General features: G+C 34.8%; 1 protein-coding gene across 3 annotated transcripts in view; it reads right to left on the reverse strand.

Moving 5' to 3' along the window:
• The window catches only part of CEP120 (centrosomal protein 120), an 82,382-nt gene that overhangs the window by 15,641 nt on the left and 40,129 nt on the right, over window positions 1-26,612 (reverse strand). For all 3 annotated transcript variants that reach the window (XM_015140660.3, XM_015140662.3, XM_028849697.2), the window contains 9 exons: window positions 26,019-26,168; window positions 24,461-24,643; window positions 22,499-22,595; window positions 22,253-22,405; window positions 21,630-21,719; window positions 17,829-17,921; window positions 16,868-17,029; window positions 12,201-12,323; window positions 4,086-4,184 (listed from right to left, as the gene is read on the reverse strand). In XM_015140660.3, coding sequence (XP_014996146.1) covers window positions 4,086-4,184; window positions 12,201-12,323; window positions 16,868-17,029; window positions 17,829-17,921; window positions 21,630-21,719; window positions 22,253-22,405; window positions 22,499-22,595; window positions 24,461-24,643; window positions 26,019-26,168 — 1,150 coding nt within the window. The remainder of the gene's footprint in view (window positions 1-4,085; window positions 4,185-12,200; window positions 12,324-16,867; window positions 17,030-17,828; window positions 17,922-21,629; window positions 21,720-22,252; window positions 22,406-22,498; window positions 22,596-24,460; window positions 24,644-26,018; window positions 26,169-26,612) is intronic.

The raw sequence follows: 26,612 nt of genomic DNA on the forward strand, positions 1-26,612 counted from the left end.
AACCCCAAGGTCTATTACTTTTCTTCTTAAAGTGTTGCATCTCAGTGTAGTCTGCAGAACATCAGTGATTCCTAGTGACCTCAAAATGTGTTTACAGAGGTGCCTCTAAAGCAGAAAGTTTGTGGGATAAGGATTAAATTGGTTTGCAATGAAAAAGCAATGAGCATCTCTGCACTCAAAGAACTTTTCTTTCATGAAGTATAAGTTTCAGAATTGAACCACTAATTTAAAACTTTTTTTTTCCTTTTCTTTACAAAACGTATCTGAATGTGATATCCTCCTTATTTGAATAAAATAGCTAAAATTACTTTGCAATGCTTTTTGGGCAAGAGGGTAGGAAATACACAGGAAGAAGGTTAAATAAAAAATGGATTAAATGGAAAAAAGATCCAGAAGATAACAAAAGTATATGAGGATGTGTGTGTTAGGAAGGAGGAATTCTTACATTGGAGCCTTTCACACTGAATCTTCTTTTAAAGGAGACTCCTTCAATACCCCAGTGTAAAACTAATCAAAAGCCAGGAATTTGGGGGATTCTATTCAGAACACTGTTTGTTTACTTATATTTTTTGAAACTACGTCAAATGGTGAAAAACTTAAAGAATGTAATCTATAATATACACACATGAACATGACAAAGTAAAAAGTTCTTGCATAGATACTTCTCAATAAAAAAACACATCAATTATAATGAGATTAAGTTTCAATAATTAATGATTATTCAGTTCTCCACAGAAAATGCCCTAACCAATAGTTAACAGTTTTCTCCCTTTTCAGCTGATTTGGGTAATGTGTAATGACTGTTCACTACTCAGCTTCTTCAATGGAAGCACTATCTTCCACTTCTTCCCCCTCTACTCTCCTTTTAAAAACTTGAAATGATTTCCTATCTAGTAGTGTTATTTGAAGCATTTTCTCTTTGAAATATTTCTCCCTTAGCTTTGAGTGACATATGTGGTGATAGCCCCCAGTGGTCCCCTTGTTTTTCTAATACTTGCTGACTTCATTTACATTTCTTAACACCCTGCTATATTCTAAGTATCAGTCCTCCTAGGTGAACTTTAAGTTCCACATGGGAGCAACTGCTATATCCATAGCATCCCACTGTGCAAGGTGCATAGCAGGCTCTCAATAAGCACTTGCTGAATGAATGAAAGTATGAACTAACTACAGATGTTTCTTCATCTCAATGTACTCACATTCCTTTATACTCAAACTTGGGAAGTTTACCTACTGACACTCTTGCACATCTGCACATTTAGCCCTTCATACTTTTTCCTTCTGTAGTTTTCTACAGAATGTCTAACTATCACTGCATAACAACATCCCTCAATTATGCACACTTAAGAATTTTGACTCTCAGTCACAGAGCCCTCTAGTATTTGTTCTGTTCATCAATATCCAAAGCTACTGTCCAATTAGGTCCCCATTGACTGAACGCACCACCACCACAGAATGGCTTTATGGCTCATCTCTTTTTAACAAGTTACTTAACATTTACTGAGCACATACTATGTATAAAACACTGTATTAAATACACACTTTAAAACCACTCGTTTAATTCTCAGAATAACCTGTGGAAGAAAATTTCTCATTGTTCAAATGAAGAGACTAATCAGAGAAGTTAGAGAGGTAGAACCAAAACTCAACCTAGCTCTCTTGACTCCAGGGTCATGTTCTTAACTACTATTTATGCTGCTTTTGATGGAGTTTATATCTTGTTACCTTTAACAGCCATTCTCATCATATTTCCTTGGCCCCAATTCCACAGGGACTCCTCTCTATTATACTATATGCAACTTAAATATCTTGGCAGCAGGACCATATATTAGCTGCTTCTCTCTCAAAATCACTTTAATTCTCATTACCAGACCGGGTCTCTCTTGTGGTCAATGATGCCATTTTCCTTCTTAGGATATACCAACTCACCTAACTCAGTACTCTCGTCAGAGTGGCTAATTTTCTTCTAGAAATTCTTTCATTCCTTGACTTCAATGGACTAAGACCATAATATCATAAAAGGGAAAGAAGCCTCAGGCTGGATTCCTCAAAAGCTTTCAATGCTAGGTCTATCACTTAGTACCTATGTGATCACATGAAACTTAACTTCTTTAAGTCTCAGTTTCTTCATCTATTAGGCTGGTGCAAAAGTAATTGCAGTTTTTGCCACTTTCACTTTTGCACCAACCTAATAAAACGGGAATATTACCTGCTATATAGGGATCTTTGTCACGATTAAATGATAAATTCTGAAGGGCTTAGTGCTACACTTGGCACAAAGTAAGCCTTCAATACACGCTAATTGCTCTACCAGTATCATCATAATGATCTTCACATTTTCTCTAGTTGTTATTTCCTTCATTAGCTTTCTTTTTTCTTTCTTAAACATAAGAATTCCAAGTTCTAGCTGGCACAACTTTAAACACTACCTCTGCAAAGGATTCCTTTATGTCTATTTTTAAGCCCAATCATTCTTTCTAACTGGTAGCCAAATTTCATTCTGTAAAAATTAAAACATCCAAATTTGCAAATCCTATCTCCTTCCCACCCTCCAAACAGCTTTTTCGTAACTATATTTCCCAAACTGGACCAGACACTGAAGCTTGGGCCCTTGGCATCATCTTTGACAAGAATCTTCTTGTTGCATTGCTACTGCTACTACTTAAGTTCCAGCCCTTATCACCAGAAATGACTTAGAAAACGGGTCCTCCTGTTTTATAAGAAGAGCCTATGCTTTCCCACTTTATGCCTCTTTGCTATGATCATTCTATTCAGTATATTCACATTTCCCCCACTACTTTCCTAAATCACAACCAATTCCTCTATTAAAATCTTAAGTATCTATCTCCAGAGGCCTATCACAAATACCTCCTCTCCTATGACACCTTTCCAACTCCTGAGTACTCTATATGGTCTGCGTCAAGGCTCTTACTATTAGGCAGTAAATTTTATATTTATGGTTTCTTCCTTATTACTAAATTGCAAGCTCCGTGATGGAAAGGCCAATGTCTTGCATAGATTTACACCTGGTATAATATTATTTTATACTTATTATACATGTAAGACACTGCTTTCAATACAGGAGACTCTTAGTACTATACATAATGTCTATCCTTAGTCCTGTCAGTATTAACATAGTCACATGGCACATTATTTTATATCTATATCTACCTGTCTTCATTTGTAATGCTTACAATCCCAACTCCTCTGTCATCTATGTTAGGGTAAACTATCTACCCTAGTTTTTAATTCTCATGTAGACTGGTAGTACTCTATGAAAGGGGTAAGCATTTAGTATAATAGCATAATGATATTTAATAGTATCTGACGCTTATGGAGACACATTAAGAAAACTACAAACTTGAAAGACCCTATGTGTGAAATTTCATTCAGAATAAAACTGACACATTAAGTAAAAGTGAACTTGGAATAAACGAACCATTATTACTCTCTAAAAGATTTAGGTCAGTTAGGGTTAGATTCAAAATAAAAATCTTATTCATAATTTCTTCAAATGATTAAGATCAAATATGTCCAAAATTAAGATTAATTTCTTCTGAAGCACACAGCATTTGTTGATTGGTAGCAGGAAAGAAAAAAAAATATAACAATTCAGAAAACTTCTATCAAGGTTTTTAAACTCTTTAAAAATCATGCAAAAATTCCTTGTAATTCCTTTTCTTGACTGAATTACTGTGTCTTAAGAATAACATTTGAAATATATTCTTAAACTTGACAAAATGTTCAAGTTATCCTTAAATTTCGTCCTAAAAGGCACTCCCAGTGGAAAGTTTAATCCTAAGAAAGAAAAGAGTGGTTGTTTTATAAGTGAAAGTAAAATAAATTATTCCCAGTTTCTTCTGGGGAAAGGGATAGCTGGCATTTTTTTTTTAAAAGACACAATTGTTTCTAACTATAAAAAAGAAAGATCTTGCCTTTATAACATATTTTTATAAAAACCTCTAATCTCAAAAATAGCAATATTCAAATGCTGACATCTGAATGTAACAGATATTGCCAAACACGCGAATTTGCAAAGAAACAAGGGAAAAAGATATAAAAAGAATAAGCTATAAACTACATACCTGTTTAAGTCTGGCAAGTTCTTTCAAAGCTCGTCCCCACTGCTGCTTGTAATGCAGTTTAGACTTAGTTGCAGATTCCAACTTTCTTTCAAGTTCAACCTAACAGTGATTAAAATCATATCAAGTGAAACACTATACCACTGTGTACAACCACTGAAAGATAATATATACAAAGAGTCTGGCTTAAGAAAAGAGTTTATACAGTGTAACATACGACATCATCTAAAACTGTTATATAATTTACTATAAATATTATGGCACATGAACATTTTCTTGTTTAAAATATAGTCTTATTTTTATTGCCTAACAGTCTATCCTAAAAAGAACTGAATTAGTCTTAACCTCCAGACAGTTACTATAAATGTATTTAAACATATATATTATATAAAGATCATGGAGTGAGAAATACATTCATTTTTTACAAAAAACAGTTCTAACTGTTAACATTCCAATTTAGCTGGCACTCTAAATCTTAGAAGCCAAATTTTCTTTTTGGAGGCCTATCTTCATATGGAATTTTGTCTTATGAAGACAGCCAGTAGAGATGCTTTTATAACTGTATTTTGGCAAAATTGTGAAACTCTGAAAACAGTGAAATGTTTTATCAGAAAGCAGTCTACTAAGAAAGAGTACAAAGTCAAAAATATTTTAAGAATGTTAACATAAAGCCAAGAGTAAGAAAAATAATGTTCCTTAATAACACACATTCTATTTTCTATTTTTCCTCAAATATATAAAGAAAAACATTAAAGTGATTCAATTAAAAATATGATTATTTATACTTGCAGCAGGCAATCTGTTGTACATGAACTGAAGCCAACTTGGCTATGTTTTGGAATGTACTCAGTGTTTCAAACCAAGTACCAAACAAATTCATGTAGCCAACAGATAGTTTTACTATTAAGTGATAATGTAATAATCTGCTTGAATTAGAGTAAAACACTGTTACTCTGAACCGGTCTAATTTTTATATCAAGTCTAGTTTTTCCCATACATATAGCTTGTAGTATTTTACAGGAAAACAAAAATGAAGATACTATCCAAAAATTCCAACTTCAGAAAACTCATATGAAAATAAAATGAAAGGAAAAGCAGATGGCCAAATTCCCTTCACAAAAGTGCAGAACATTTTCTGCAGTAATATATGACTACATGGAGTCAAGGTCTTTTCTGCTTTACAAATCCCTAGTGCTTGGATTTAAATGTGTTGACATTTCACAACTAGACTCAAGCATCTTAAGTTGAAGAATACTGCTGAGATTATTGAAGATGATCTCTTCTACTTACGCCCCAAAGATGTATACCTATACTACTTGTTAATGTAACAAGAGACCATACCTCAGAAGAAAAGAAAAAAATATTTTTATACCTGTGGGATAAGAGGATAGTATTCAATTATATAAGCAATCATCCATGGGTCTTGGAGAAGGTCTAGTATACTAGACGAGCCCAAGAATGAGAGTTAGGCTAGAGATGAACCTAGAGGGATTATTTATACTCAATGCACCACCAGAAAAGATTGTGGATAGGTTATATCTGTTCTGCCATAATTATTAAAACAATTTGTATTTGCATAGTCGCACTAATTTAAAACACATGTATAGTTATAGACATAATTTCTTTATTTTTAATAAAATCTTGTAGCTAGTAAATCTGAGACACAAACCTCATTCTTCTAATTTATTCCTACATCCAAATCAACGATTCCTAACTTTTTATTTTTTAAGATATAGATGTCTCTGTGATTCTAAAGAAATAGATGGACCCAATTCCCAGAAACAATGTACACAGCTAAAATTTTATAATTTCAAGACATTCAAAGACCTTGGGTTCTTAAGAGCCCTTACTGTAAGTAGATTTAAACTTCTGGAAGCCTTTGTACTTATATTTTTCTTTAGGTTTTCTTGGTCATGACTGAGGTAATAGACCATAAGCCAAGTTATATACTCCTGAAAGAAAAACTCAGCTCAGTACCTACAGTCCATTCAGAGGCTAGTAAAACTCAAAGCATAGATGAAAATTCACTGGTTTCCAATCTCCCTATTTCTACCCTTGATACACCTACAATTCTAGTTCTTTACTAGACGTATGGCATTGTCTTTGTCTCTTAATCTGCTATTCCCAGGTCAATTCTGTCACAAGGAACTCTACATTTCTCTCTTGAAATCTTTTCAAATTCTATTCCTTTATATTCCTACCACTACTTCCTTAGCCCAGGTTCTTCTCAACTCATCTTGACTATAAGAGGTTCTCTTGTCTCTCCAGCCTCCCCAGCCTCAAATCTATTCTATCTACAAATCTTGTAAAAACTACTATTAAATAAATCTATAGTAGCTACTATTTATCTACAGTATTAAACCTAAACTACCTGACCTAGGATTGAAGGCATTGCAAAATATAGTATCTGTCCTATCTGCTCAACCTGCTTTCCTCAACAGGAAACCGACTCCAACCAGGTTTGTGTCCCCTGTGTCTTCCCCACTCCATGCCCAAGTTACTTCCTGAGCCTGCCAATTCTTTTTCCTCTGCTTACCTAAATCTTAAGGCTTAGCTCAGATTCTACCTCTACATGAAGCTGTCATAAAACTACTAGATTCCGAACGCCAAATGGTTTCTACCACATTCCTTGGAGTTTGATTATTCATGGTCATTTACTGCTCTCTGACTAATCTCCCAATTACTTTACGAACTCTTTAAGTGAAGTCTCAAAAGGAAGTCCCAAAAGGATAATGTAAGTTTTCTCTTCCTATCTTTGATTTTTCTCTTACTTTCCCATTTGCCCCAAGTCAGGGGTGGCATATAGTAGATACTTGCCAAATATTCTTACGTACATAAATTTTAGCTTAATTAAAAATATCTATGTTCTTTCAATATATCTTCAGTCTTTTCAGCCTCTGTAGGCCCTACTAAATTATATGCCTTCCACGTTTCATTTTTAAAGTCCCCATTATTTAAGCTATATATATATTAAAAAATTTCCTAACTGAAAGAAAACCATAAACTAATACTCACTTCTTACACAATACAAGTTGGGTATCCCTAATCCAAAAATCCGAAGTGTTCCAAAATCCAATACCTTTTCAGCACTGACATGACACATAAGAAATGCATCTCAGACTTCAGATTTTCAGATCAGGGATGCTAAACAGGTAAATACAATGCAAACATCCCAAAATTCAAAAAAATCTAAAACTGGAAACACCTCTTGTCCCAAGCATTTTGGATAAGGGATACGCAACCTGTAAAAAGAATCAACAATTCCATTTGCTAAAACTATATGTTTATGTTAACTTATTTTCAGACAATTCCAGTAAAAAAATGGGAATATGCATATTACACTGAAAAGAATAGGTAATGAGAAAAATCAGATACTTTTTAACTTGGGTCTTTCTTTTTGTGCAATTATCTCTTTGTCACTATTTTAAGAAATAAGATTCTGCCCTCTTCTGGCTCCAAAAAGATTTACAAGGAATTTTCAGAAGAGCTGAAAAGCCTTGTTTCACTAGGCACCTTAAACATGCTGGATGAATGTATTAAGTCTAAAATAGAGGCAAATCAATTATGTACTTTTCTCTCTCAATGCAAGCTCACAGTACTGCTTATACCTTTAATATGTTTAATGATTTTTATCCTTTTGATAAAAGCGTAGGAAGAAATTTTAAAAGTCATTTAAAATTTATTTTTATCGTGGATATTACTAGTCAACCAGTCTATATTCAGGGATGAATAAGATAATACCTCTGTTACTATTTTGATTTCTGGTCTTTAAATTTCCCCGGGGTAAAAGAGAAGTACTCTTAGACACCCACGTAATAGATCTTCTGAGAATCAATGTGACATTATCCAATGAGTGCTTTAAATATTTCTGGTAGGTACAACAGAATTCATATTTATAAACACAGAAATACTTTAGAAGTAGGAAATGTCCAGCTGGATTCAAGTTCACTGGCAGAAAAATGAAGAGACTGTCCAAACAGGTAAGAAAAAGGATCAATTAAGACTTGCAATTAAATCAATGTGGGCATAAGAGTACCCCAAGATAGCTTGGCAGTTAACAGGCTACAGAAACATTTACTGAGTTCAGAAACACTAGATGAAAAATGTATTTCAGGGAGATGACTGAGTTTAGTTTTGGACATTCTGGGATATCTTGAAGACTGACCTCCAAGGGTCCAGGAGATGGACACTATTTTCATAATACCAAAAGATTATTTGTCTTTTCCACTTTCATTCTTCTATGAATGTACACTGGAGTTTTCCAGAGGCTACATGATGTATAGTATCACAACAGAGTGAATTCAAAATCAGATATAAGAATTCAGATGTCTATTATCCAGACACTAAAGAGATTTGTAAAATAGTAAAACAATGTTACTCTTCTCAATTTTTTGTTTTAGAAAATACTTTTCATAAAAACGTTATCTAGGTATTTTTTACCATTTCTAATACAGTGATTATCAATAAAGGGACCCTGAGTCCAAAAGTTTGAGAACTACAGTTCTAAGGCATTCAAGAAAAGATGTTGGGTAGGCAGTTGAATATATGGGTCATAAGCCAAAGAGACAGGTTTTGTCCTCTAATACACATTTCCTACACACTAGATGAATATTTTTTTTTCCTTAATGTAAAGATCAAGTTACTCTCCTACTTAAAACCATTCAATGGTATCTCATTATTTACTTAACTCTTATATTTACAAACACAGGATTTAAGTAAAACAATGTCCTAGGTTCTGTGCTTAGCATTTTACAAATACTGAGTCATTTAAATCTGTCATCGACCTTATTACCTTACTACCTCCATTTAAAAGATATGGAAATAAGTACAGAGAAGTAAACCAAGTGGCAGAGCTAGGATTTGAACCAAGGTGATGTGGCTCATTTTCATACTGTTAAGGACTATTATACTATAACTCTATTAGAATAAAAACCTAAACTCCTTGTCATGGCTTTAATGGCCCATATTTTGAACCTCATCTTGTATATTCTCCTTCCCTCATGCTCTAGGATGGCCTTCGTCCTCAACCTCAAACAATCCAGGCTTAGTCCCACTTCAGTTCCTTTGTAGCTAGCTGTTCCCTGGACACCTTCCATAGCTTTTCATATTGCTAGCTCCTTCTCTTCTCACAGGTCCCAATTAAAATGTCAGTTACCTCCTCAAAAAGGCCTTCCTTAACCACCTTATGTTGGGTAGTATCTATCCTGACAGGCCACCTACATCGCCACATTCAATATGACATCACCTTTTTTATTACTTTTATGTTTGACATAAACAAAAATGATCTCGTTCTTTTTTTACTCTCTCCTCTATAATGGATCTCCCTGAGGAATCTGTCTTGTTCAATGCAAGACTAACTATAATCCTAGGAACACAGAAAGTACTCAATAAATAGCTGGTGGAATGATTAGCAGCAACTTAACATCTCAAAACAGTTTTGTACCAAGATGACGACATGCCCTCCATTAATTTTTGCTGAATAAATGAATAAATGAAAATTCTGAGTAGCAAAGATGGTGCTGGTTCATCATCATGATTAACAAAATGTTTACTCAGTGCTATAAGGTACAGTGTGCTGTCCTAAGAACAGGTAATATGAAAATAGCTATAACATGGTTTCTGCCTTGGAAAGTTTAGAATTTAGTTTGGATTATGGTAGTTCTGAAATAAGTATAAAAAGTACACAATAAGTATTAAAAGTTCCTAAAGGAATCTATTCCACAGCCTACTGTCAGATTATAGTATCTCAACATAAGCTTTAAGGATCTGAGTGCTGGATTTATTAAGTAAAAGATTTTGAAGCTATTCCATAGTCTTTCTCTCCCTGCCACACTTTAGCAGACACCAGACACTACTTCTCTCAAAGTACTCTTGGCTGTGATTGTTATTCTTTAGTCCATTTTCCCAAACATGGAAGTCTATCTCCCACTCTCCAATGCTACTTTGTTTTTTTTTTTTTTTTTGAGATAAGTTCTTGCTGTCGCCCAGGCTGAAGTGCAGTGGTGGGATCATGGCTCACTGTAGTCTCAACCTCTTTGGACTCAAGTGCTCCTCCCACCTCAGCCTCCTGAGTAGCTGGGACAACAGGTACATACCACCACATCCAGCTAGGGTGTATGTACATTATATATACACATATATAGGTGTATGTGTGTATATATACACATATATAGGTGTATGTGTGTATATATACACATATATATAATGTACATATAATACACATTTTTATATATATATATATATATATTTTTTTTTTTTTCTGTAGAGACAGGGTTTCTCCATGTTGCCCAGGCTGGCCTTGAACTCCTGAGCTCAAGCAATCTGCCCACCGTGCCTTTCAAAGTGCTGGGATTACAGGCATGAGCCACTGCACGCAGCCCCCAGTGTTGCTTTCTGATTACGATTCATCAAAACTCATTTCTATTAACATCCATTACACCAATCTTACAAACTTGGGAGTAACATCGACTTTTCTTACCAGATAACATTTGAATTCTTTAACTTAGCATCTAAGACCTTCCCCCATATGGCCAAAAATTACCTTTACTTCCAGCATTCTCTTATTAGCCTTATTTTGTAAACTACTACTACAGGTTCAGCATCTCTAATCCGAAAATCTAAAATGCTCCAACATTTGAAACTTTTTGAATGTCAACATGATGCCTATATTAGTTTGTTTTCACACTGCTGATAAAGACAAACCTGAGACTGGGCAATTTACAAAGGAAACGGGTTTAATGGAGAACTCACAGTTCTACGTGGCTGGGGAAGCCTCACAATCATGGTAGAAGGCAAGGAGGAGCAAGTCACATTTTATGTGGATGGTGGCAAGCAAAGAGAGAGCTGGTGTAGCCAAACTCCCATTTTTTAAAGCCATAAGATGTTGGGAGACTTATTCACTATCAAGAGAACAGCACAAGAAAAGACTTGCCCCCATGATTCAATTATCTCCCACCGGGTCCCTCCCACAACATCTGGGAATTATGGGAGATACAAGATGAGATTTGGGTGGGGACACAGAGCCAAACTATAGAAATGCCCAAAGGAAACGCTCACCGGAGCTCTGTTGTCCAGTGAACTACAACGACAGTGAGGAAGAAAGCTGGAGAGAAGGGCTCTCTGATGGGACATGGAACCATAAAAAGATTCTACTACTGCGGGTCAAAATAAAGGAAGGAGAGAGATGGAAAAAACTACTGCAGCATAGATCCAACTTCCACCCACCAGTCTTCTGCTAGTGTCCCCTGGTGGCGAGTCTATGAGGGCAAGGAAACCTTCAACACAAAGCTGAGTAGGAAAAGACAGGGAATGGCTGGCACAATCAAATCCTTAAACTTTGAAGGTAATTTTCCTATGTATTACCTGTGTTATTTTCCTCTGAATGCTATATTTTTTTAATCATGCCTAAAAGTTATCAAATCATAAAATGCAAGAACACATATTGTCAAACTTAGATTGTCTAATGGACATTACACATTTTTAATGCCTAGCACCTGAACATTCTGTTTGTGGAGGAATCTCAATTTAAATGAGAAGAACATGGCTTCCAACAATAGAAAACAAAGTAAGACAACCATCCCTTCTTTCTAGCTGACAGACAGAGTGCAAGTCTGTAGTTCAAATGAATACTCCTATCTAGGACATCGAATCTACAGGGGTGATACATGGAGAGAATACTCACAATGGCTACCACAAAACAGTTCAACAGCATAACACTAGAATCAGAGAGCAGGGAATCCAGTGACATGGCAGTGACAGCACCAACAGGAGCATCCAAAGTAGACTGTTTTCTGACAGGATCTTGGCTATGCCTTGCTTCCCCTATCCTGCCCATATTCTGAAACTAGTTCTTTAGCCTCCTGAAAGTTTTGTAAATTCCTTCCTTACTAGAGTTAGTCAATTCTGAGATGTCTGCAACCAAGGACTCTAATTTGTATAAGCTACAACTGACATAAGCCAAGAAATTCAAGTACTAATAATATCATGTGCCTTTAATTCTCTCATGCGTTGACATCAGAACACTACAGCAAAACATTATTACATTGTATACACATTACTTACTGATTTTATAAATTGATCACTGGGACTAGTTAAACTGTGCAAAATTAACATGTGTACCTTTTCCAAGGTGAGAAGATTTATTTCAGACTGTAGACGGATTTCTGGTTTGTTGTTTTGCTGGTCCTTGAACTGTTGGAACTCCTTTTCCAAAATCTTATACTTATTTTCAGCATCATTAAGCTGTATTAAAAAAAGTTTAGCCATTTCAAAACAATGATATGCAAAGTTTAACAATAAAGAATTCAATTCAACAGGGTCTTTCTTTTTTTTTTTTAATTCTAAAGCATGCTCATAGTAGAAAATCTGGAAAACTGCTAAGGTATAATGACGAAAATAAAGATCCTTAGTCATTAAAAATTCAGTAAATCAACTGATTATACAAAAACTTTTGAAGAGTATGAAATTTCTTATCAAACAGTATCATGAAAATGTTTTTGGTAAAGCTCAAATGTCAAATTTAAAAGTTACCTTCAGAAATACACTTTTTTTACACTTACACTAAGATGTCGCATGTAAGAAAAAATTCAGCAAGAGACCAACAGAAGCAGAGATGAGCAAACACATTTCAACACTAAGGCAACTCTGTCTCTCCTGGATTCCATTAGAGCAGAGTAAGTGCAAGTTCTCTGCCAACCCAGGATTAGGCCCTACAGCTACAGTGGAAAAGAATCTCAGGAGAAGACTCAGGAATAAAAACAGAGAAAGAGATTTCAGGCTAAAATTACTAGAAATGCTCAGAAAACAAAGAAGGAAAAATAAACCAGAAAAACCATCAGCCCAGTTAAGTAAATCAAGGAGTGACCGGGAGATTCAGTTTACTAAAAGAATGGAAATTTCTTGAATTTGAAGAGTTGAGGATAAACAATCAGGAATAGTCTAAAGCAAGTGCCCAGTGTCCAAAGCACAGGAGCATAAAGAAGAGATGGTGACAAGTTTCCAGACTTTTACCGGACTACTTTGAGGCCAACAACCCAACCCTGGCCCTCTGCTTAAGGAGAAGGCCTACACAGGATTCTGGGATACAGATGGAAGGACGACATCTTTTCAGGTTCTGTCTTTACAAATGTGGTCGTCCTTCCAATTCCTAAGTTCTAACTCCAGGCCTGTGTTTTGAGGAGCTCCTCTGAGCCACATGGAAGATCCTCGGGTACCCCAATGGAGCCCTGGAACATAAGGCCTCCATAGTCAGCTCCAGGCTGACTCCTTTTTCCCAGAGACCCCTAGCCCCCAGCAGCAGTGGTCAACCTCTTCTGATTCTGCTCCAGATCTTGAATTTAGAGACAGTGACAACCTGGATCCCAATTCTGTTTGAAAGCAAAAGAATAACATAATCATCAATACTCTGGTGCATGACTCTGCCTGGCCCAATGTAATGAAAATGTGAAAAAAATGAATAATCCTGACCCCCTGCCAAAAAAAGACTGAGCATTACAGATATGCCAGATAAGTATCCATGTAAATAAAAATAAGCTCAATTTTAATGTAGCATTTCTTGTTTCTATAGTTTGGTACCGTATGAATTTTACAAATTCAGATACTATTACAAGTTAAGGTAATTTAAAGATTATTTGGTTCAATTCCTTCATACTAATAGGTTAAAAAAAAAAAAAACCTGAAAGTCAAAGAAGCTAAATCAAGGTAGTGTCAAAGACCTAATGAGCTAAGTCAGTAGCAGGGGCAAAAAGCGACTTCAGACCTCTTCATCCCCTTGAATAATGCTTTCATTAAAGCAGTCAATACTTCCTGAAAAACAAAATGACACGACAGTCAGCCTTGACTGAACATTCAAATTTCTTTTAGAATAGTTTCAAATTTTTTCTAAAAAAAGGTACGAAGATGTTCTTCTTGAGACTTTTTTTTGAAATGCGAACAAAGATTGCTGAAGATGTTTTCCAAAAACATGTACTGCTATGACTATCCATCATTAGATAAACCAATTATCTCTTCCCTAAGGCGTAGGACTTACCTAAATCTGAAATATTAATACTAAGAAAATATGCGGCAAAAATGGAAATCATCAGTAATAATTAGGATTTATCTAGCATCTTTAGGAAATGTGGTGTTCCATACATGAGAATTTTCCATATGACAGAAGTTTACCTATTTTTTAACATCCAAAGTTGAAAAGAAAACCTTTCTAAAGTCTCTCACTTTTCTGTTTTAAACAAAAGCTAAGAAAACATTAAATTTGGTAGTTTCTTCACAATTCCAGAACATTATCATAAACAATTCTTGTTACAATAGGGTTATAAAGCAGTAAGCTATTAAGGCATGTTGGGCTCTTTTTCCTTTGCTAAGTGATCCATAAATATAGTGATTTGAGTTCTGGTGCCTGCTATAATCTATTTGAGTACAGATACTTTATCTTCATCAGCTCTCACTGACAGTGTATTTAACTGTCCCTTCTGCCAGTCTAGTTAGAATTGTGTGTATAATACATGTAACATGGTCAAGGTAAGGGTCCAAAGAGCTTTTCCATACCTAAAATGTGAAATGCATACAGTCATGGACTTAGCAATCTGGGCATCTTGGTAACTCCTCCTGTCCTTCTTACCTCCCCTTTTTTCCCCCAGGTTTTAGAACAGTAGTTCAAGAATAGAAGTGTGCTCCGGGTAATTTTTCCAAAATACCAGTTCTTCCCACCAAAGTTAGTTATTCCTACAAAGAAGTAAACTACACAATATACAACACTATCTGCAAGTCTTTTTTCTTTTTTTTGAGAAAGTGTCTCATTCTGTTGCTCAGGCTGGAGTGCAATGTTGTGATTACGGCTCACTAGAGCCTTGACCTCCTGGGCTCAAGTGATGCTTCCACCTCAGACTCCTGAGTACTGGAACCACAGGTGTGCACCACCATGCCTGGCTAATTTTTATATGTGTTGCAAAGGTGCAGTTTTGCCATGTTGCCCAGGCTGGTCTTGAACTCCTGGGCTCAAGCAATCCTCCCACCTTGGCCTCTGAAAGTGTTGGGATTACAAGTGTGAACCACTGTGCCTTGCTTATACCAGTCTTAGACAAGGTACAAACATGCGTATTTCTCAAGAGCTCTCCTGGTGACTCTAATACGTGTTAAGAGCCTTTGTTCTAGATGGTTGAATCTTCCTGCTAAGTGGAAGAAGACAAGCATTACTGGTGAATCCCACCACAAGTGCTCACTTTTACAACTTTATCTTTTGTATTTTAAACGAGACTACCCTACTTGGTAACAATCAAATTCATATTTTTACAACCACCTAAATAATGGCCCTGTGCTGCTGTGGAAACTGTTCATGAGAAAATTTACTGAAGACTTGGGAGGCATTCATCATACATATCTAATCTACACTGGAATTTTTCAAGAAAGATAAGCTTAATTTTTAACAGCTTGATTCTTTTTTTTTAAGCAAATATTTATTGAGCCCCTATTATGTGTTGACAACTGGCCTGGACTCCTGGGATACAGTTTTCATGGAGCAAACAATCTGATACTGATTAAATTATCATGCTAATGAAAATAAAAACAAACTGATATGACATATCATAAAGAAAAAGAATAGGAGAATAATGTCCTATGAGACCATAAAATGAAAACCTGACCTAGACTTGGGGAGCATGAAATAGGGAAGATTTCTAGGAGTAGGTGATGCTTTAGCTTAAAACCGAAAGAGGAACAGAGTACACCAGGCCCAGATAATGCAGCAAACATGAAGATCCTGTGGGTGAAGCGAGCATGGCATGCCTGAGAACTTGATGGAAGACAAGCATGGCCAGAGAGTATACAGCACAGGCACAAGAGTGTGGGATGAAGTCAGAGAGACAGGCTCTGATCTATGCAGAGGGCTGCAGGACAAGGCAATGATTCTGATCTTTGTCCTATGAGCAATGAGACAATGCTGAAAGATTTTAAAGAGGAGAGTATCAAGATTCCCAAATTTCAAAAATATCATTCTGGCTACAACATGAGGAGTAGATTAGAGGGGCCCATCACTGAAACAAAGAACATTTACAGGTAGAAGGTCAAGTATGGAGAGAAGGGCCACAATGGGTTTTAAATGCCTTTAAGACATCTGAATAGAGATGCCAAAGAGGCAATCAGGTATATGGGTCTAGAGGGCAAAGGTAAGGTCTTGGATATGACCCTGGATGTGAAAGTCCCCAGATGTACAGATTGTCTCTGAAATCATGGGCATGAAATCATGAATAAGATTGTTTTTGCAGAAAGTAAGTCCTGAGCTTGGAGGAAGTCCAACATGTAACGGTTAAAGGAAGACAAGCCTGCAAAAGAGCCTGAGGGTGGCCAGAAAGATAGAAAAAAAAAGAGAGTGGTGATGTGGAAGTTGAGAAGAGAAAATACAAAAACAAGGACAACAGTGTTGATTATATCAATCAGTTTTACTGAGTATGAGGAGAGGAAATAGGAACACTGACAATTCTCTTATGAAATTTGGATCTTAACTAAATTTGGTCCTTAAATGAATTTGGTTTAGTGCTACATGAAGAATATCTGTTTGCTTAAAGAAGACTTATCAGAAAAAGATTTAAGTTGGAAATGACCTGAAATATGCACAATTTCACACAAAACAGTTAGAAGATCCAACTTAAAGTATATTTGAATCTCAGCGCAATAAATATGATTAATAGTCTAAATTACTGTGAATTTTACCACTTTTTAGTAGTGAACTATTTCTCTTATTATTAGAATGCAAATAAACTAAGTATAAAAAGATGATAAGTACGTTATCCAACCTGTTGCTGAAGGCGGTGTTTATCCTCTTCAAGCTGTTTGATTTTTAACCTTTCTAGTTCTACTTGGTGAATACAGTCCTCTTTGGCCCTACGGATAGAGTCCTGCAGTTCTTGCAGGTTCCGTTGACGTTCTGATTGCAGTTCCTTTTTTTCTCTTTGAAGCTTAAAACAAAGGCATCTTTAAGAGGTTGGTTTATTACTAGCTGTATTATACTATTCAATATTCCAATATCTTTCTATACACTCAAATGTTCAGGATATTTACAAATTTATTTTCACATCTTTTTCAGTTATTAGACAGTTAATGTTCAACTGTACCATTATAAATTTTCAATCACTGTTTAATACTATTATACACACATATAAAAATCTATAAACAATTTGTATAAATTCACTTCAAAACCCTAACCACTTAACATTTCCATTTGAATAAAACCTTTTTAATTGTGTAAGCAAATATGCCCAAGTTTCTCTTCTTTTAGAAACGTCTGATTCTTGCCTAATCGCACAGAATAGAGCCTTAGTATTAGGAACATATCTACACTATTAAGTTTAAACACTCTGACATACTTTTCTACCTATTCTAATATGTAAGATATGCTGAATAGCAGTTTGAACAGCAGTTTTCTGCATGTCTAAGAGACAATTTTCACGAAATATATAGAGCACAAAGTAATAAACAGTAAGAATTTCATATATAGACTGTGAAATAAAGATGTATGATAGATGACATGCTTACTAATAACACCACTTTCCACCTCTTTGTAAATAATTATGTAAGATTCCCATAAATGGAATCCCTCTAGTTCCAGTCTTTGCTGTCTCATTCTTATAAGCAGCCCATCCTGAATCACTTCTCTCTCGGGACTATTTTGCACCTAACTTTCAAAATACTATTTCTACTTTGCAAGAAATCCCTCTATGCTGGAAAAAAAAAATATATGATAGATGAATGAAATACCTCTGATTCCGCACTAGCAAGCTGCTGCTCTCTCTTCTCCAAGTCAATTAGAGTTTTTTGAAGTTTTCCTTCTAGAATAGTATATTCAGCCACCTAAAATATAGTATTAAAAAAAAAAAGTTACCTACCTTCTCCCAAACTTAAAACACACACAAATTCAAAAATATGTATCATTTCACTGAAACACAGGACCTGAGAATAGGAAAGTCACAACTTACATCCTCCAATTCAAAGAAAAAATGTGCTTTTATGAATTTGAGACTGGTGATGGCCATATTTCCTCCTTCTGGTCTTTTTTCTTCTCCAAGATAAACACAAATTTTAACTGTTATTCATATATTATGATTTCCACATCCTCTAATATATTAGACTTAATCTAAATTTACAGAGGATGGAAACAAAAGACTGTTAAATTTGAAATGCGTATGTAGTGTAAGCAACTAAATAGCCAAGTGCAGAGTCCAGGGAAGAAGGGGATGGGGGTGTGTGTGTGGTGGGTGTCTTGGTGTATATAATGCCAAGAGACTGAATGAAATCATCAAAGGAGTGAGCATACTGAGAGAAGAAAAGATGATATTTGAGGACAGGGCTCTGGGACAAGCCAATAAAGCCAATATGAGGAGAATCTAGCATGAAAATTAGGAAAGAGAGACCAGTGAAGACAGCGGAATACAACAGTAGTAAAGTATAGCCCCCAAAAAAAGTATAGTCAAAGAAGCCAAGTAGAGGAAGTGTTTCAAAGACAGAGATAAACTGAGTAAGGATGAGGAAGGATTGTCTGTTAAGACAAAAACTAACTGTTCTGGTGAGTGAGAAAATGAATTGACTAGGGAAAGCAGTAGGATTGTGAGCAGCCGTGAGGACGTCTTAGCGCTTGAGGTCCTAAACCTCCTTAAAATCATCTCTATAACACCCATCTTTTCTCCATAACCTTTCGCTACTGTAAGTTTTTGGCTTTCGTTTTCTTTAAGACATATTGCTTTCCTGGTCTCCTGGACATTAGTTTCACATTCCTCTATTCTATCCACTATACTTCCATCAGAATTATCGTTACAGAATGAAAACCTAATTATCTTATTTTATATAAAAATCTTCATTTAAAAAAATTCTGATATTTCTACCTTTCTCAACCAGGGTTTATCATCTGAGACACAAAACACAGAAAATGATTTAATTATTTTCTCCATCCTCTCCTAAAATGGTACATAACTACCATTTTAGATGCGTAGGATAAAGTTAATTTATTACCAATAATGGATCCCTTAGGGTATTAAGGGCTTCATTCTCTCAGGAAGGCCTGGTTAAAAAAACCCTACAGTACCTAGTCTAAACTCTACATAATGGATTATGAGATCATTTATTCTCCGGGGCATCAACTTCTCTTATTTCTTGAGGCACATTCTTTCCTCCCCTCTTCCAACATCAAACTACTTATAATTTTCTTAATGCAGAGTCTATTTCAAACTTCTTTGTCTTTTGCTATAGGGGCTGTGTCTGGAATACCTTTTGAGTCTACCTGGCAATATCCACCAATCTTCACCAAAGTGAAAGCATGATCTTATCTACAGAACACTTCCTCATGCTCCCTTATGTAGAACTGAGGTCTTCCTTCTACGTGGGTAATGACTATCTTCAGCTATCTGATGGACAGTCATATGTAAGACAGAGTATATCTCAGTTGCTCCAGAGGGCAGAACATGAACGACGTAGAGATTTACTCCTTCAGGTAAATTTTCAAAGTATGAAAGAAGTTATATATCATTTAAAAAAAAAATTAGGTAAACAAAACAAAAATAAACAGAAAAGGCTCACATAAAATTGACATTTAAAAAATACTATAGTGAGAGTCTGAGTATTTAGCTTTAAAATATTTGATCATACTGAAAAGCAACTTTTTTTTTTTTCTCACTACTGACTTTATTTTGTAGTGGTTGAAAAAATTTAAAAGAAAAACTGATCCCATGCAAGACAGGATACTTTAAGACAAATGAATTAAAGTATTTGGTCCCAAAAATGCACTTAAGTTGAAAGAAAATGGCAAATCTCAATCTCAAATCTACCTTTACCATATGATTAATTTGAGTAAACAGCACAATCACTTATTAGGTAGGCATCACATTGTTTTCTGACTGGAGTTATTAACTAGCCAGGAACTCATCATTCCAGGCTGAAAGAGTAGAAGCTGTATAAATGGAAACCAATTACAAATTTTAGCTGAAAAGATCATTATTACCAAAATGACAATAAACCAAAAATTACTTCGTGAGTTTTCACAGAAAGTTTAATTATGGCACAAATTGAATTTTTGTCACGTTTCTAGTAATTTTATTAACTTTTCAAATATTTCCTGATTTGAATTTTGTAGACCTCAATACTAAAATACTCTTTAACAGCAATGAAGAAAAATGGTTCAAGGATAAACTCATCTTGTCTAAAAGGCTAGGCTAAAATGTTTAAAATTAAAATGGTATTTTCCAGCTCCCCCAGATTCAATGAATATCTAATAGGTGAGGTCTATAAATATTACTTAATATAAAACTCACTCTTAAATAACAAGATAACTAGTATAATGTTAAAATGTATGTCAGGGCTTCTAATTATTGTAATATTGATTATCTGAACTTTTCTAAAGAATAGAGACTTTGATGTACTCTTATTTTTGTCTTTCAGCTTTTTAAAAAGTTCACTGGTTATTCAAGTTTTTAATGGTGAGAATTAAGTTAGAAAAAGCTGATATGGTTATTTTAAAATCAAAGGCCTGTGTACTTCTGTTTCCACCCATAAAAGACAAATGGCCCTCCTCTACAAACACAAATTAAACAACATTTATGAAACAACTGTTTTCAGCCATTGGGCAACTGGCAGCACAGGACGATGATCCCTAAAAGGTGGGAAATAAATAAGGCAACCCCTACAATATATCTAGCTTACTGCCTGAAGACTGTAGCTCAAGAAAGGGGAACCCAAACAGACACTAGCAATCTTGCTGAGCTGAGAAAATGGAATGGAGACTAGAAAGGCTGAGGCAACTAGAGTTGATGAGAGGATGGGGTTACAGAGAGAAGGAGCACTGGAGACCTGTAGAGCCATCCCCTCAAATCTGAAGCTGAATACTGACTAACCACTAAGAGTATTTCTAAAGTCCTACAATTATTAATAGAATATTTGAAGAAAGTCTAACTGTTAGGGTTGTTTTATTTAATAACTTGAGTATAAATGGACAAATATTAAGCTCTTGCTTCAGGAATAAAATCAGATGGTCTCATGTTATCATTTTTAAAAATGTGACTTATTTCATAATTCTTAAAAATAACTTAAACATTTTTGAGGCATCTTATTAACTTAAAGATTATAATATGTAGTTATATATATATTGAAATGTGCTATCTTTTTCTTTTTTACACATCAGCAGGGTTTTTCTCTATTCATTTTTGTATATTCATATACACACACACTTTAAGAGATGGGGGTCTCACTATGTTGTCCAGGCTGGTCTCAACCTCATGGCCTCAAGCAATCCTCCCTCAGCCTCCCAAAGTGCTGGGATTACAGGTGTGAGCCACCATACCTGGCCTATATTTATATATTTTTTGAATAGGTAACACATTTGCATATTCCAAAAGCACAAAATACTTTACAGTGAAATGCTTCCCTTCTATCCAGAGCCACCATCCACTTCTTCCATGCCAACATATCACCACTATAACTAGTTATTCCTTCCAGAGACTGTCTTTAATGCAAATACAAGATACTATCATTAATATTCTTCCTTTTCTTCCTCACTTTTACACAAGTTATTACCTTTTTCTTTACTAGTGATTCTCTTTCTCGGTCCCTTTTCTTCCATTCCTCTGCAAGAGCTTGCATATGAGCCAGTTCTTTCTGCTTCAGCTACAAAAGGAAGAAAAATAAAGTCGCCAGAAAACCCCAAATATGTCAAATAAATGAATCAGTTGTCAAAGAACCGACACTAATCACTAATATGATTTTTTCACGCATTCTTTTTTATTCTTAAAAAAAAAAAAAAAAAAAAAAGATGCCTGAGGCAAATGATATCCATTTGAGTTCACTTCAGGAAAGTATAAAGCTAACAGTGGGTTGTGCTTTCTAACTTGTTTGGAGACTAATGATGCAAGTTCCAGGAGGGTGTGCCAAATGAGGACATGAAATTTAAAGAGTAACTTCCTAATTTTACCCAATAATCATGAAGAAAGTTTACAGAATTCTGAGTGGCTTCTGCCAAGTTGCCACATTTCAGGTATTTTTGATTCTCAATTTTTTTTTTTTTTAAGTAAGGCATTGTTGACATTCAAAGAAATTAGATAAAATACCTACAGAACTTAGAGATTAAACCTTGCTATGGAGAAGGAAAAATATACAGAGTAGACAAAACAGAATTTTTAAAGTAACGTTTAAAAAGTAACCTGATTTTCAAATATATCTTCTTGCATCTCCTTCCACATTTCTAGTTCAAGTGCTGCTTTGTATTCTAAGGTTTCACGAGGCTCTGTCTGGATCTCTGAAGGACAAGGTGCTGGAGGAAGAGAAGATGGCTTTTGTTGTATGGCAGACACACCCTAAGAGATGAACCAAAAAGTACATTTAAACACACACATATGCACATTAGATTCCTTTTAAAAAATAATTTGATAAGATTAAATTATATTTACCTGAGATGAATCAGAGACAAAAATCTCACGCATTTTTACTAGTCCGTAATCTTCTAGAGTCACTGTGTAAGAAAGATCTGCTATCCTGTTATTTGATCTACAAATAAAATAAGAAATACCTTAAAATTCACAGAAATACTTTTATATTATTTTTCCTTTTATTTCCACAGTGCTTTAGCAATGGGGAGTAAGCAACATTTTCTGCACCTAACTCTATTGTTTTTGAAACTGCAGCAGCTTCTGTAGGCTTCAACACCTTCTATATATATAAACTGATCATCACAAACACCCTGCTAAATACATGCATACGTTTACTACAAAATGACCCCGTTAAGAGTTGTAAAAGGTATAAAGGTGAAATTTAAAGTCTTACTGCCCACAGGTAATTATTGCTAATATGTAGTTTATTTCCTTCCTGTTTTATTTACATATAGATATACATGCACACATCCATGTTGACTTCACATAGTTTTGTCTTGTTTTCCTATTTACATCAGGGGCATTTTCTCACATCATAATATTCATTTAAAAATGTGATTTTTTTTTATTGTCTGTAAAATATACAAATGAATTTATGTAGTAAAATATACTTAACAATTCCCCTACTCTTGATTATATTGGTTATTCTGAATTCTTTTTTCTACTTTTCCTGGGATGTACACACTCATAAATATTTTACTAGATATAAGCAATGCCTCTAGGTATAATTGGCACATAAGCAATGCTTCTAGGATAATTATATGTTAGTATTATCATAATGAGCACCTCTTTGCATCATAGAACTGCATGCAGCATTTGCCATTAGCCAAATGAAAACAAGAGAAAATATTAGAAGAAAATAAAATATTAGCAATACAAAACCATGATTTTGTCTAAATCAAATATGCTCTGGTCAAACAAAACTTGAATGAATGGTTCTCACACAATTAGAAATCTTAATTAACCAACTTTTACATTTTCTTCTTGTAATCTCACAGATTTCAGAAGAAATGAATAAGGTTAAATGAAGCATTACTATATCTGACAGAAGCTCCTGAGAGTATCTAAGGTTCTCACTTAAGTAAATCTCCTAAAACTTTCTGTCTACAAAGTAGGGCAATGAAAGTAAATATTCATAACAAACAGGCAGCATTAAAATAGCTTTCATTATTAATATTTTATCTTATGATGACAGAAAAAACGCTAATTTTTAAGAAAGATTCTTCAACAATAGGAGTTGAAACAAAATGGCTACGAATGGTGAGGAGTGAGGAAAGACATTTCAATAATACTTTTAGATCTAAAATTTTACTGAGCCTCATTTCTATCTTTTTTTTTAGTCTTTAACAATAAAGGGCATATGATATATAATGTTAAATTAAATTTTAAACTTTTATTGTTAATTTTAAAAAGATAATTCAACAAGTATTTTACTGTATTTAAAATATGTTAACAAAAACCCAAGTTTTTCTTTGTGGCAATGAAGTTCAGGGCAAAAAAACCAATAATGATTTTAAAAACCGCCTCTGACTGCCAAATATCTATAATGTCCTCAGACTTTTGATTTGGGGTAGGAGTAAAATATTTTAAGTGGGAAAACAGTCTCAGCCATTCCCAATGCAAAATAATATAAAACACATTATAAAGTTTAATCTCAAATTACAAAATAAAAAAAAATAGGTCCTGCATTTAAAATTCTAAAGCTAGAGAGAGGAAGAAAATAATTAGCCATCTGACTATTACAATACCATGGTAGCACAGACTCTTGACTTTTGTGAGGTGAAATGCGTATCAGAAAGCTAAAGGGCAAAGTGGGGTATAGCTGCCACAGGTCAGAGAAGATCAGAAAAAAGAGGTTATGAAAGGGTGAAGTGGTGGATCAGAAAAAAGAGGTTATAAAAGGGTGAAATGGTAGCTGGCTAATCAAAATCATTCAACGAATTAAAAAGAAAAAGCAAAGACCAATTCTGTGAAATGCATTACCCTTGTGCTGCTATAATAGGCACAGTTTCACTGTAAGTTTGACGCCAACACTGTTCACCATTAGAACCTAAAAAACGAGTTTTTTCTGAAGACAAGACATTAGAAAGCTGGATTCTCGCAATTCCCAGAAGTAAATCTTTACTCATTTTATCCTTGTGCCATAGTTCAACCAGTAATGGAATCCTAAGGAAGAGAGAAACATGTGTTCATACCTATCAACTCTGACCTAAAGTCTTTTCTGAACTAAATTCTTTGAATTCCCTTAATGGAGTCAAAGATGTTTTTTGTTACCTGGAATGTCATCTAACACAATTGTTAGACTGAACACTAAATTTCACAGGCAGCAAATATGAAATGATGTTTCCATCAATGATGAGCCTCGTATACAATGGTGGTTCCATAAAATTATATCATATTTTTTACTGTATCTTTTCTGTTTAGATACACAAATACTTACCTTTATCCAACTGCCTACAGTACTCAGTACAGTCACATGCTGTGCAGATTCGCAGTCTAGAAGCAATGGGCTATACCATCTAGCTTAGGTGCACAGTAGGTTATACCGTCTAAGTTTGTCTAAGTACATACATTCTACAATGTTCACAACAATAGAATTATCTAATAATGTATTTTTCATAATGTATCCCTATCTTTAAGTAATTCATGACTATACTTTTTTTTTTTTTGAGACAGAGTCTTGCTCTGCCACTCAGACTGCTGTGCAGTGGCATAGTCACAACTCACGACAGCCTCAACCTCCTGGGCTCAAGTGATCCTCCCGTTTTAGCCCCCTGAGTAGCTGGGACTGCAGGTGCATACCACCATGCTGGCTAACTTTTGTATTTTTTGTAGAGACAGGGTTTCGCCATTTTGCCCAGGCTAGTCTCAAATTCCTGGGCTCAAAGCAATCTGCTCACGTTGGCCTCCCAAAGTGTTGGGATTACAGGTGTAAGCCACCATGCCAGGCCTACTATTACATTTTTTGTACCATTTTCTATGTAATAAAAACCTTCAAATGCTGTAATTACCACAAATGGTTAGATTTAAGTTACCCTTCATTCGTTTTTAAATAATGTATAAATTTGAATTGTGATACTCTGAGAAAGTAAAGGTGTTTTGCAGATCTCAGATTTTTTCATGAATCCATTTCAGATAGTCAGATTAACATCTCTAGTTACAGGTTCAGAAAATTAGAAAAAACAATTTTTTTCATTCAGTGAATCAACAATAATATTTAGTTCTTAGCTTTTTATCTTCCCATATTATATTAGGAAAAGGCAAGACCACTTTTCAAAGGTCCCTCATTACATATAGTTTGTTTTAACAAATTCAGGTAAATAAGATAGGAAAATCTAAAAAAGAACCTTTATAATAAACCATGCAAAACCCTGTAGCAGATGCACAAATTTCATACACATCATTAGTAAATTCGTTTCTTGATCCTCAAATGCATAAACTGCTATGGATTTAAACCTATAGGAATTCCTTTTTAATAAAATACATATTTTCAAGAATTGACTTAAAATAATTAATATCATACATACACTGTATGCATTACCTTAAGAAAGTGTCTTGCAGCTGATGAGGCATAGTTGCAAAATCAAATGCACAGTAAGATTGCGGAAGAAAAACTTCCATGTTTTTCCGAACTTCTACAGGAGGATTTGTCATAATAGGAGCTGCACTTCCAAAGAATGGATATGAGTACCTAGAATTAAAAAAAAAAAAAAAAAAAAAAATCTTATGATATGGTATACAGACGAGATTTAGTCTGTTTTTTAGAAAAAAAGTACAATATGAATATTATGAGCAAATATAACTTTTTAATAGAAACATGGTAGAAATACCAAGCTGCCATCTGTGTAAGTTTCTTGAGGGCACATGTCCTACTTTTTTTATCTCTGCACTCCCAGGGACACAGGCAGTTTCTGCCATATATAATATTCAAGAAATGTTTCCTAAATTTATTTGTAAACCTAGTTTATTTTATAAAATAGTGTCCTGATTTTTTATGGGATAAAAAGCCCTTAGTCAACTCCAAAAGGATGCATTCAGGGTAATCTGGTAATTATGGTAATCTTGCAAGGATGCAAGCAATTTGAATGTATTATGGATGAATCAGAGAGTGACATAACAACACTGTTTCTCCCTT

Source organism: Macaca mulatta, chromosome 6 (assembly GCF_049350105.2).
Source record: "Macaca mulatta isolate MMU2019108-1 chromosome 6, T2T-MMU8v2.0, whole genome shotgun sequence".
Classification (NCBI taxonomy): Eukaryota; Metazoa; Chordata; class Mammalia; order Primates; family Cercopithecidae; genus Macaca; species Macaca mulatta.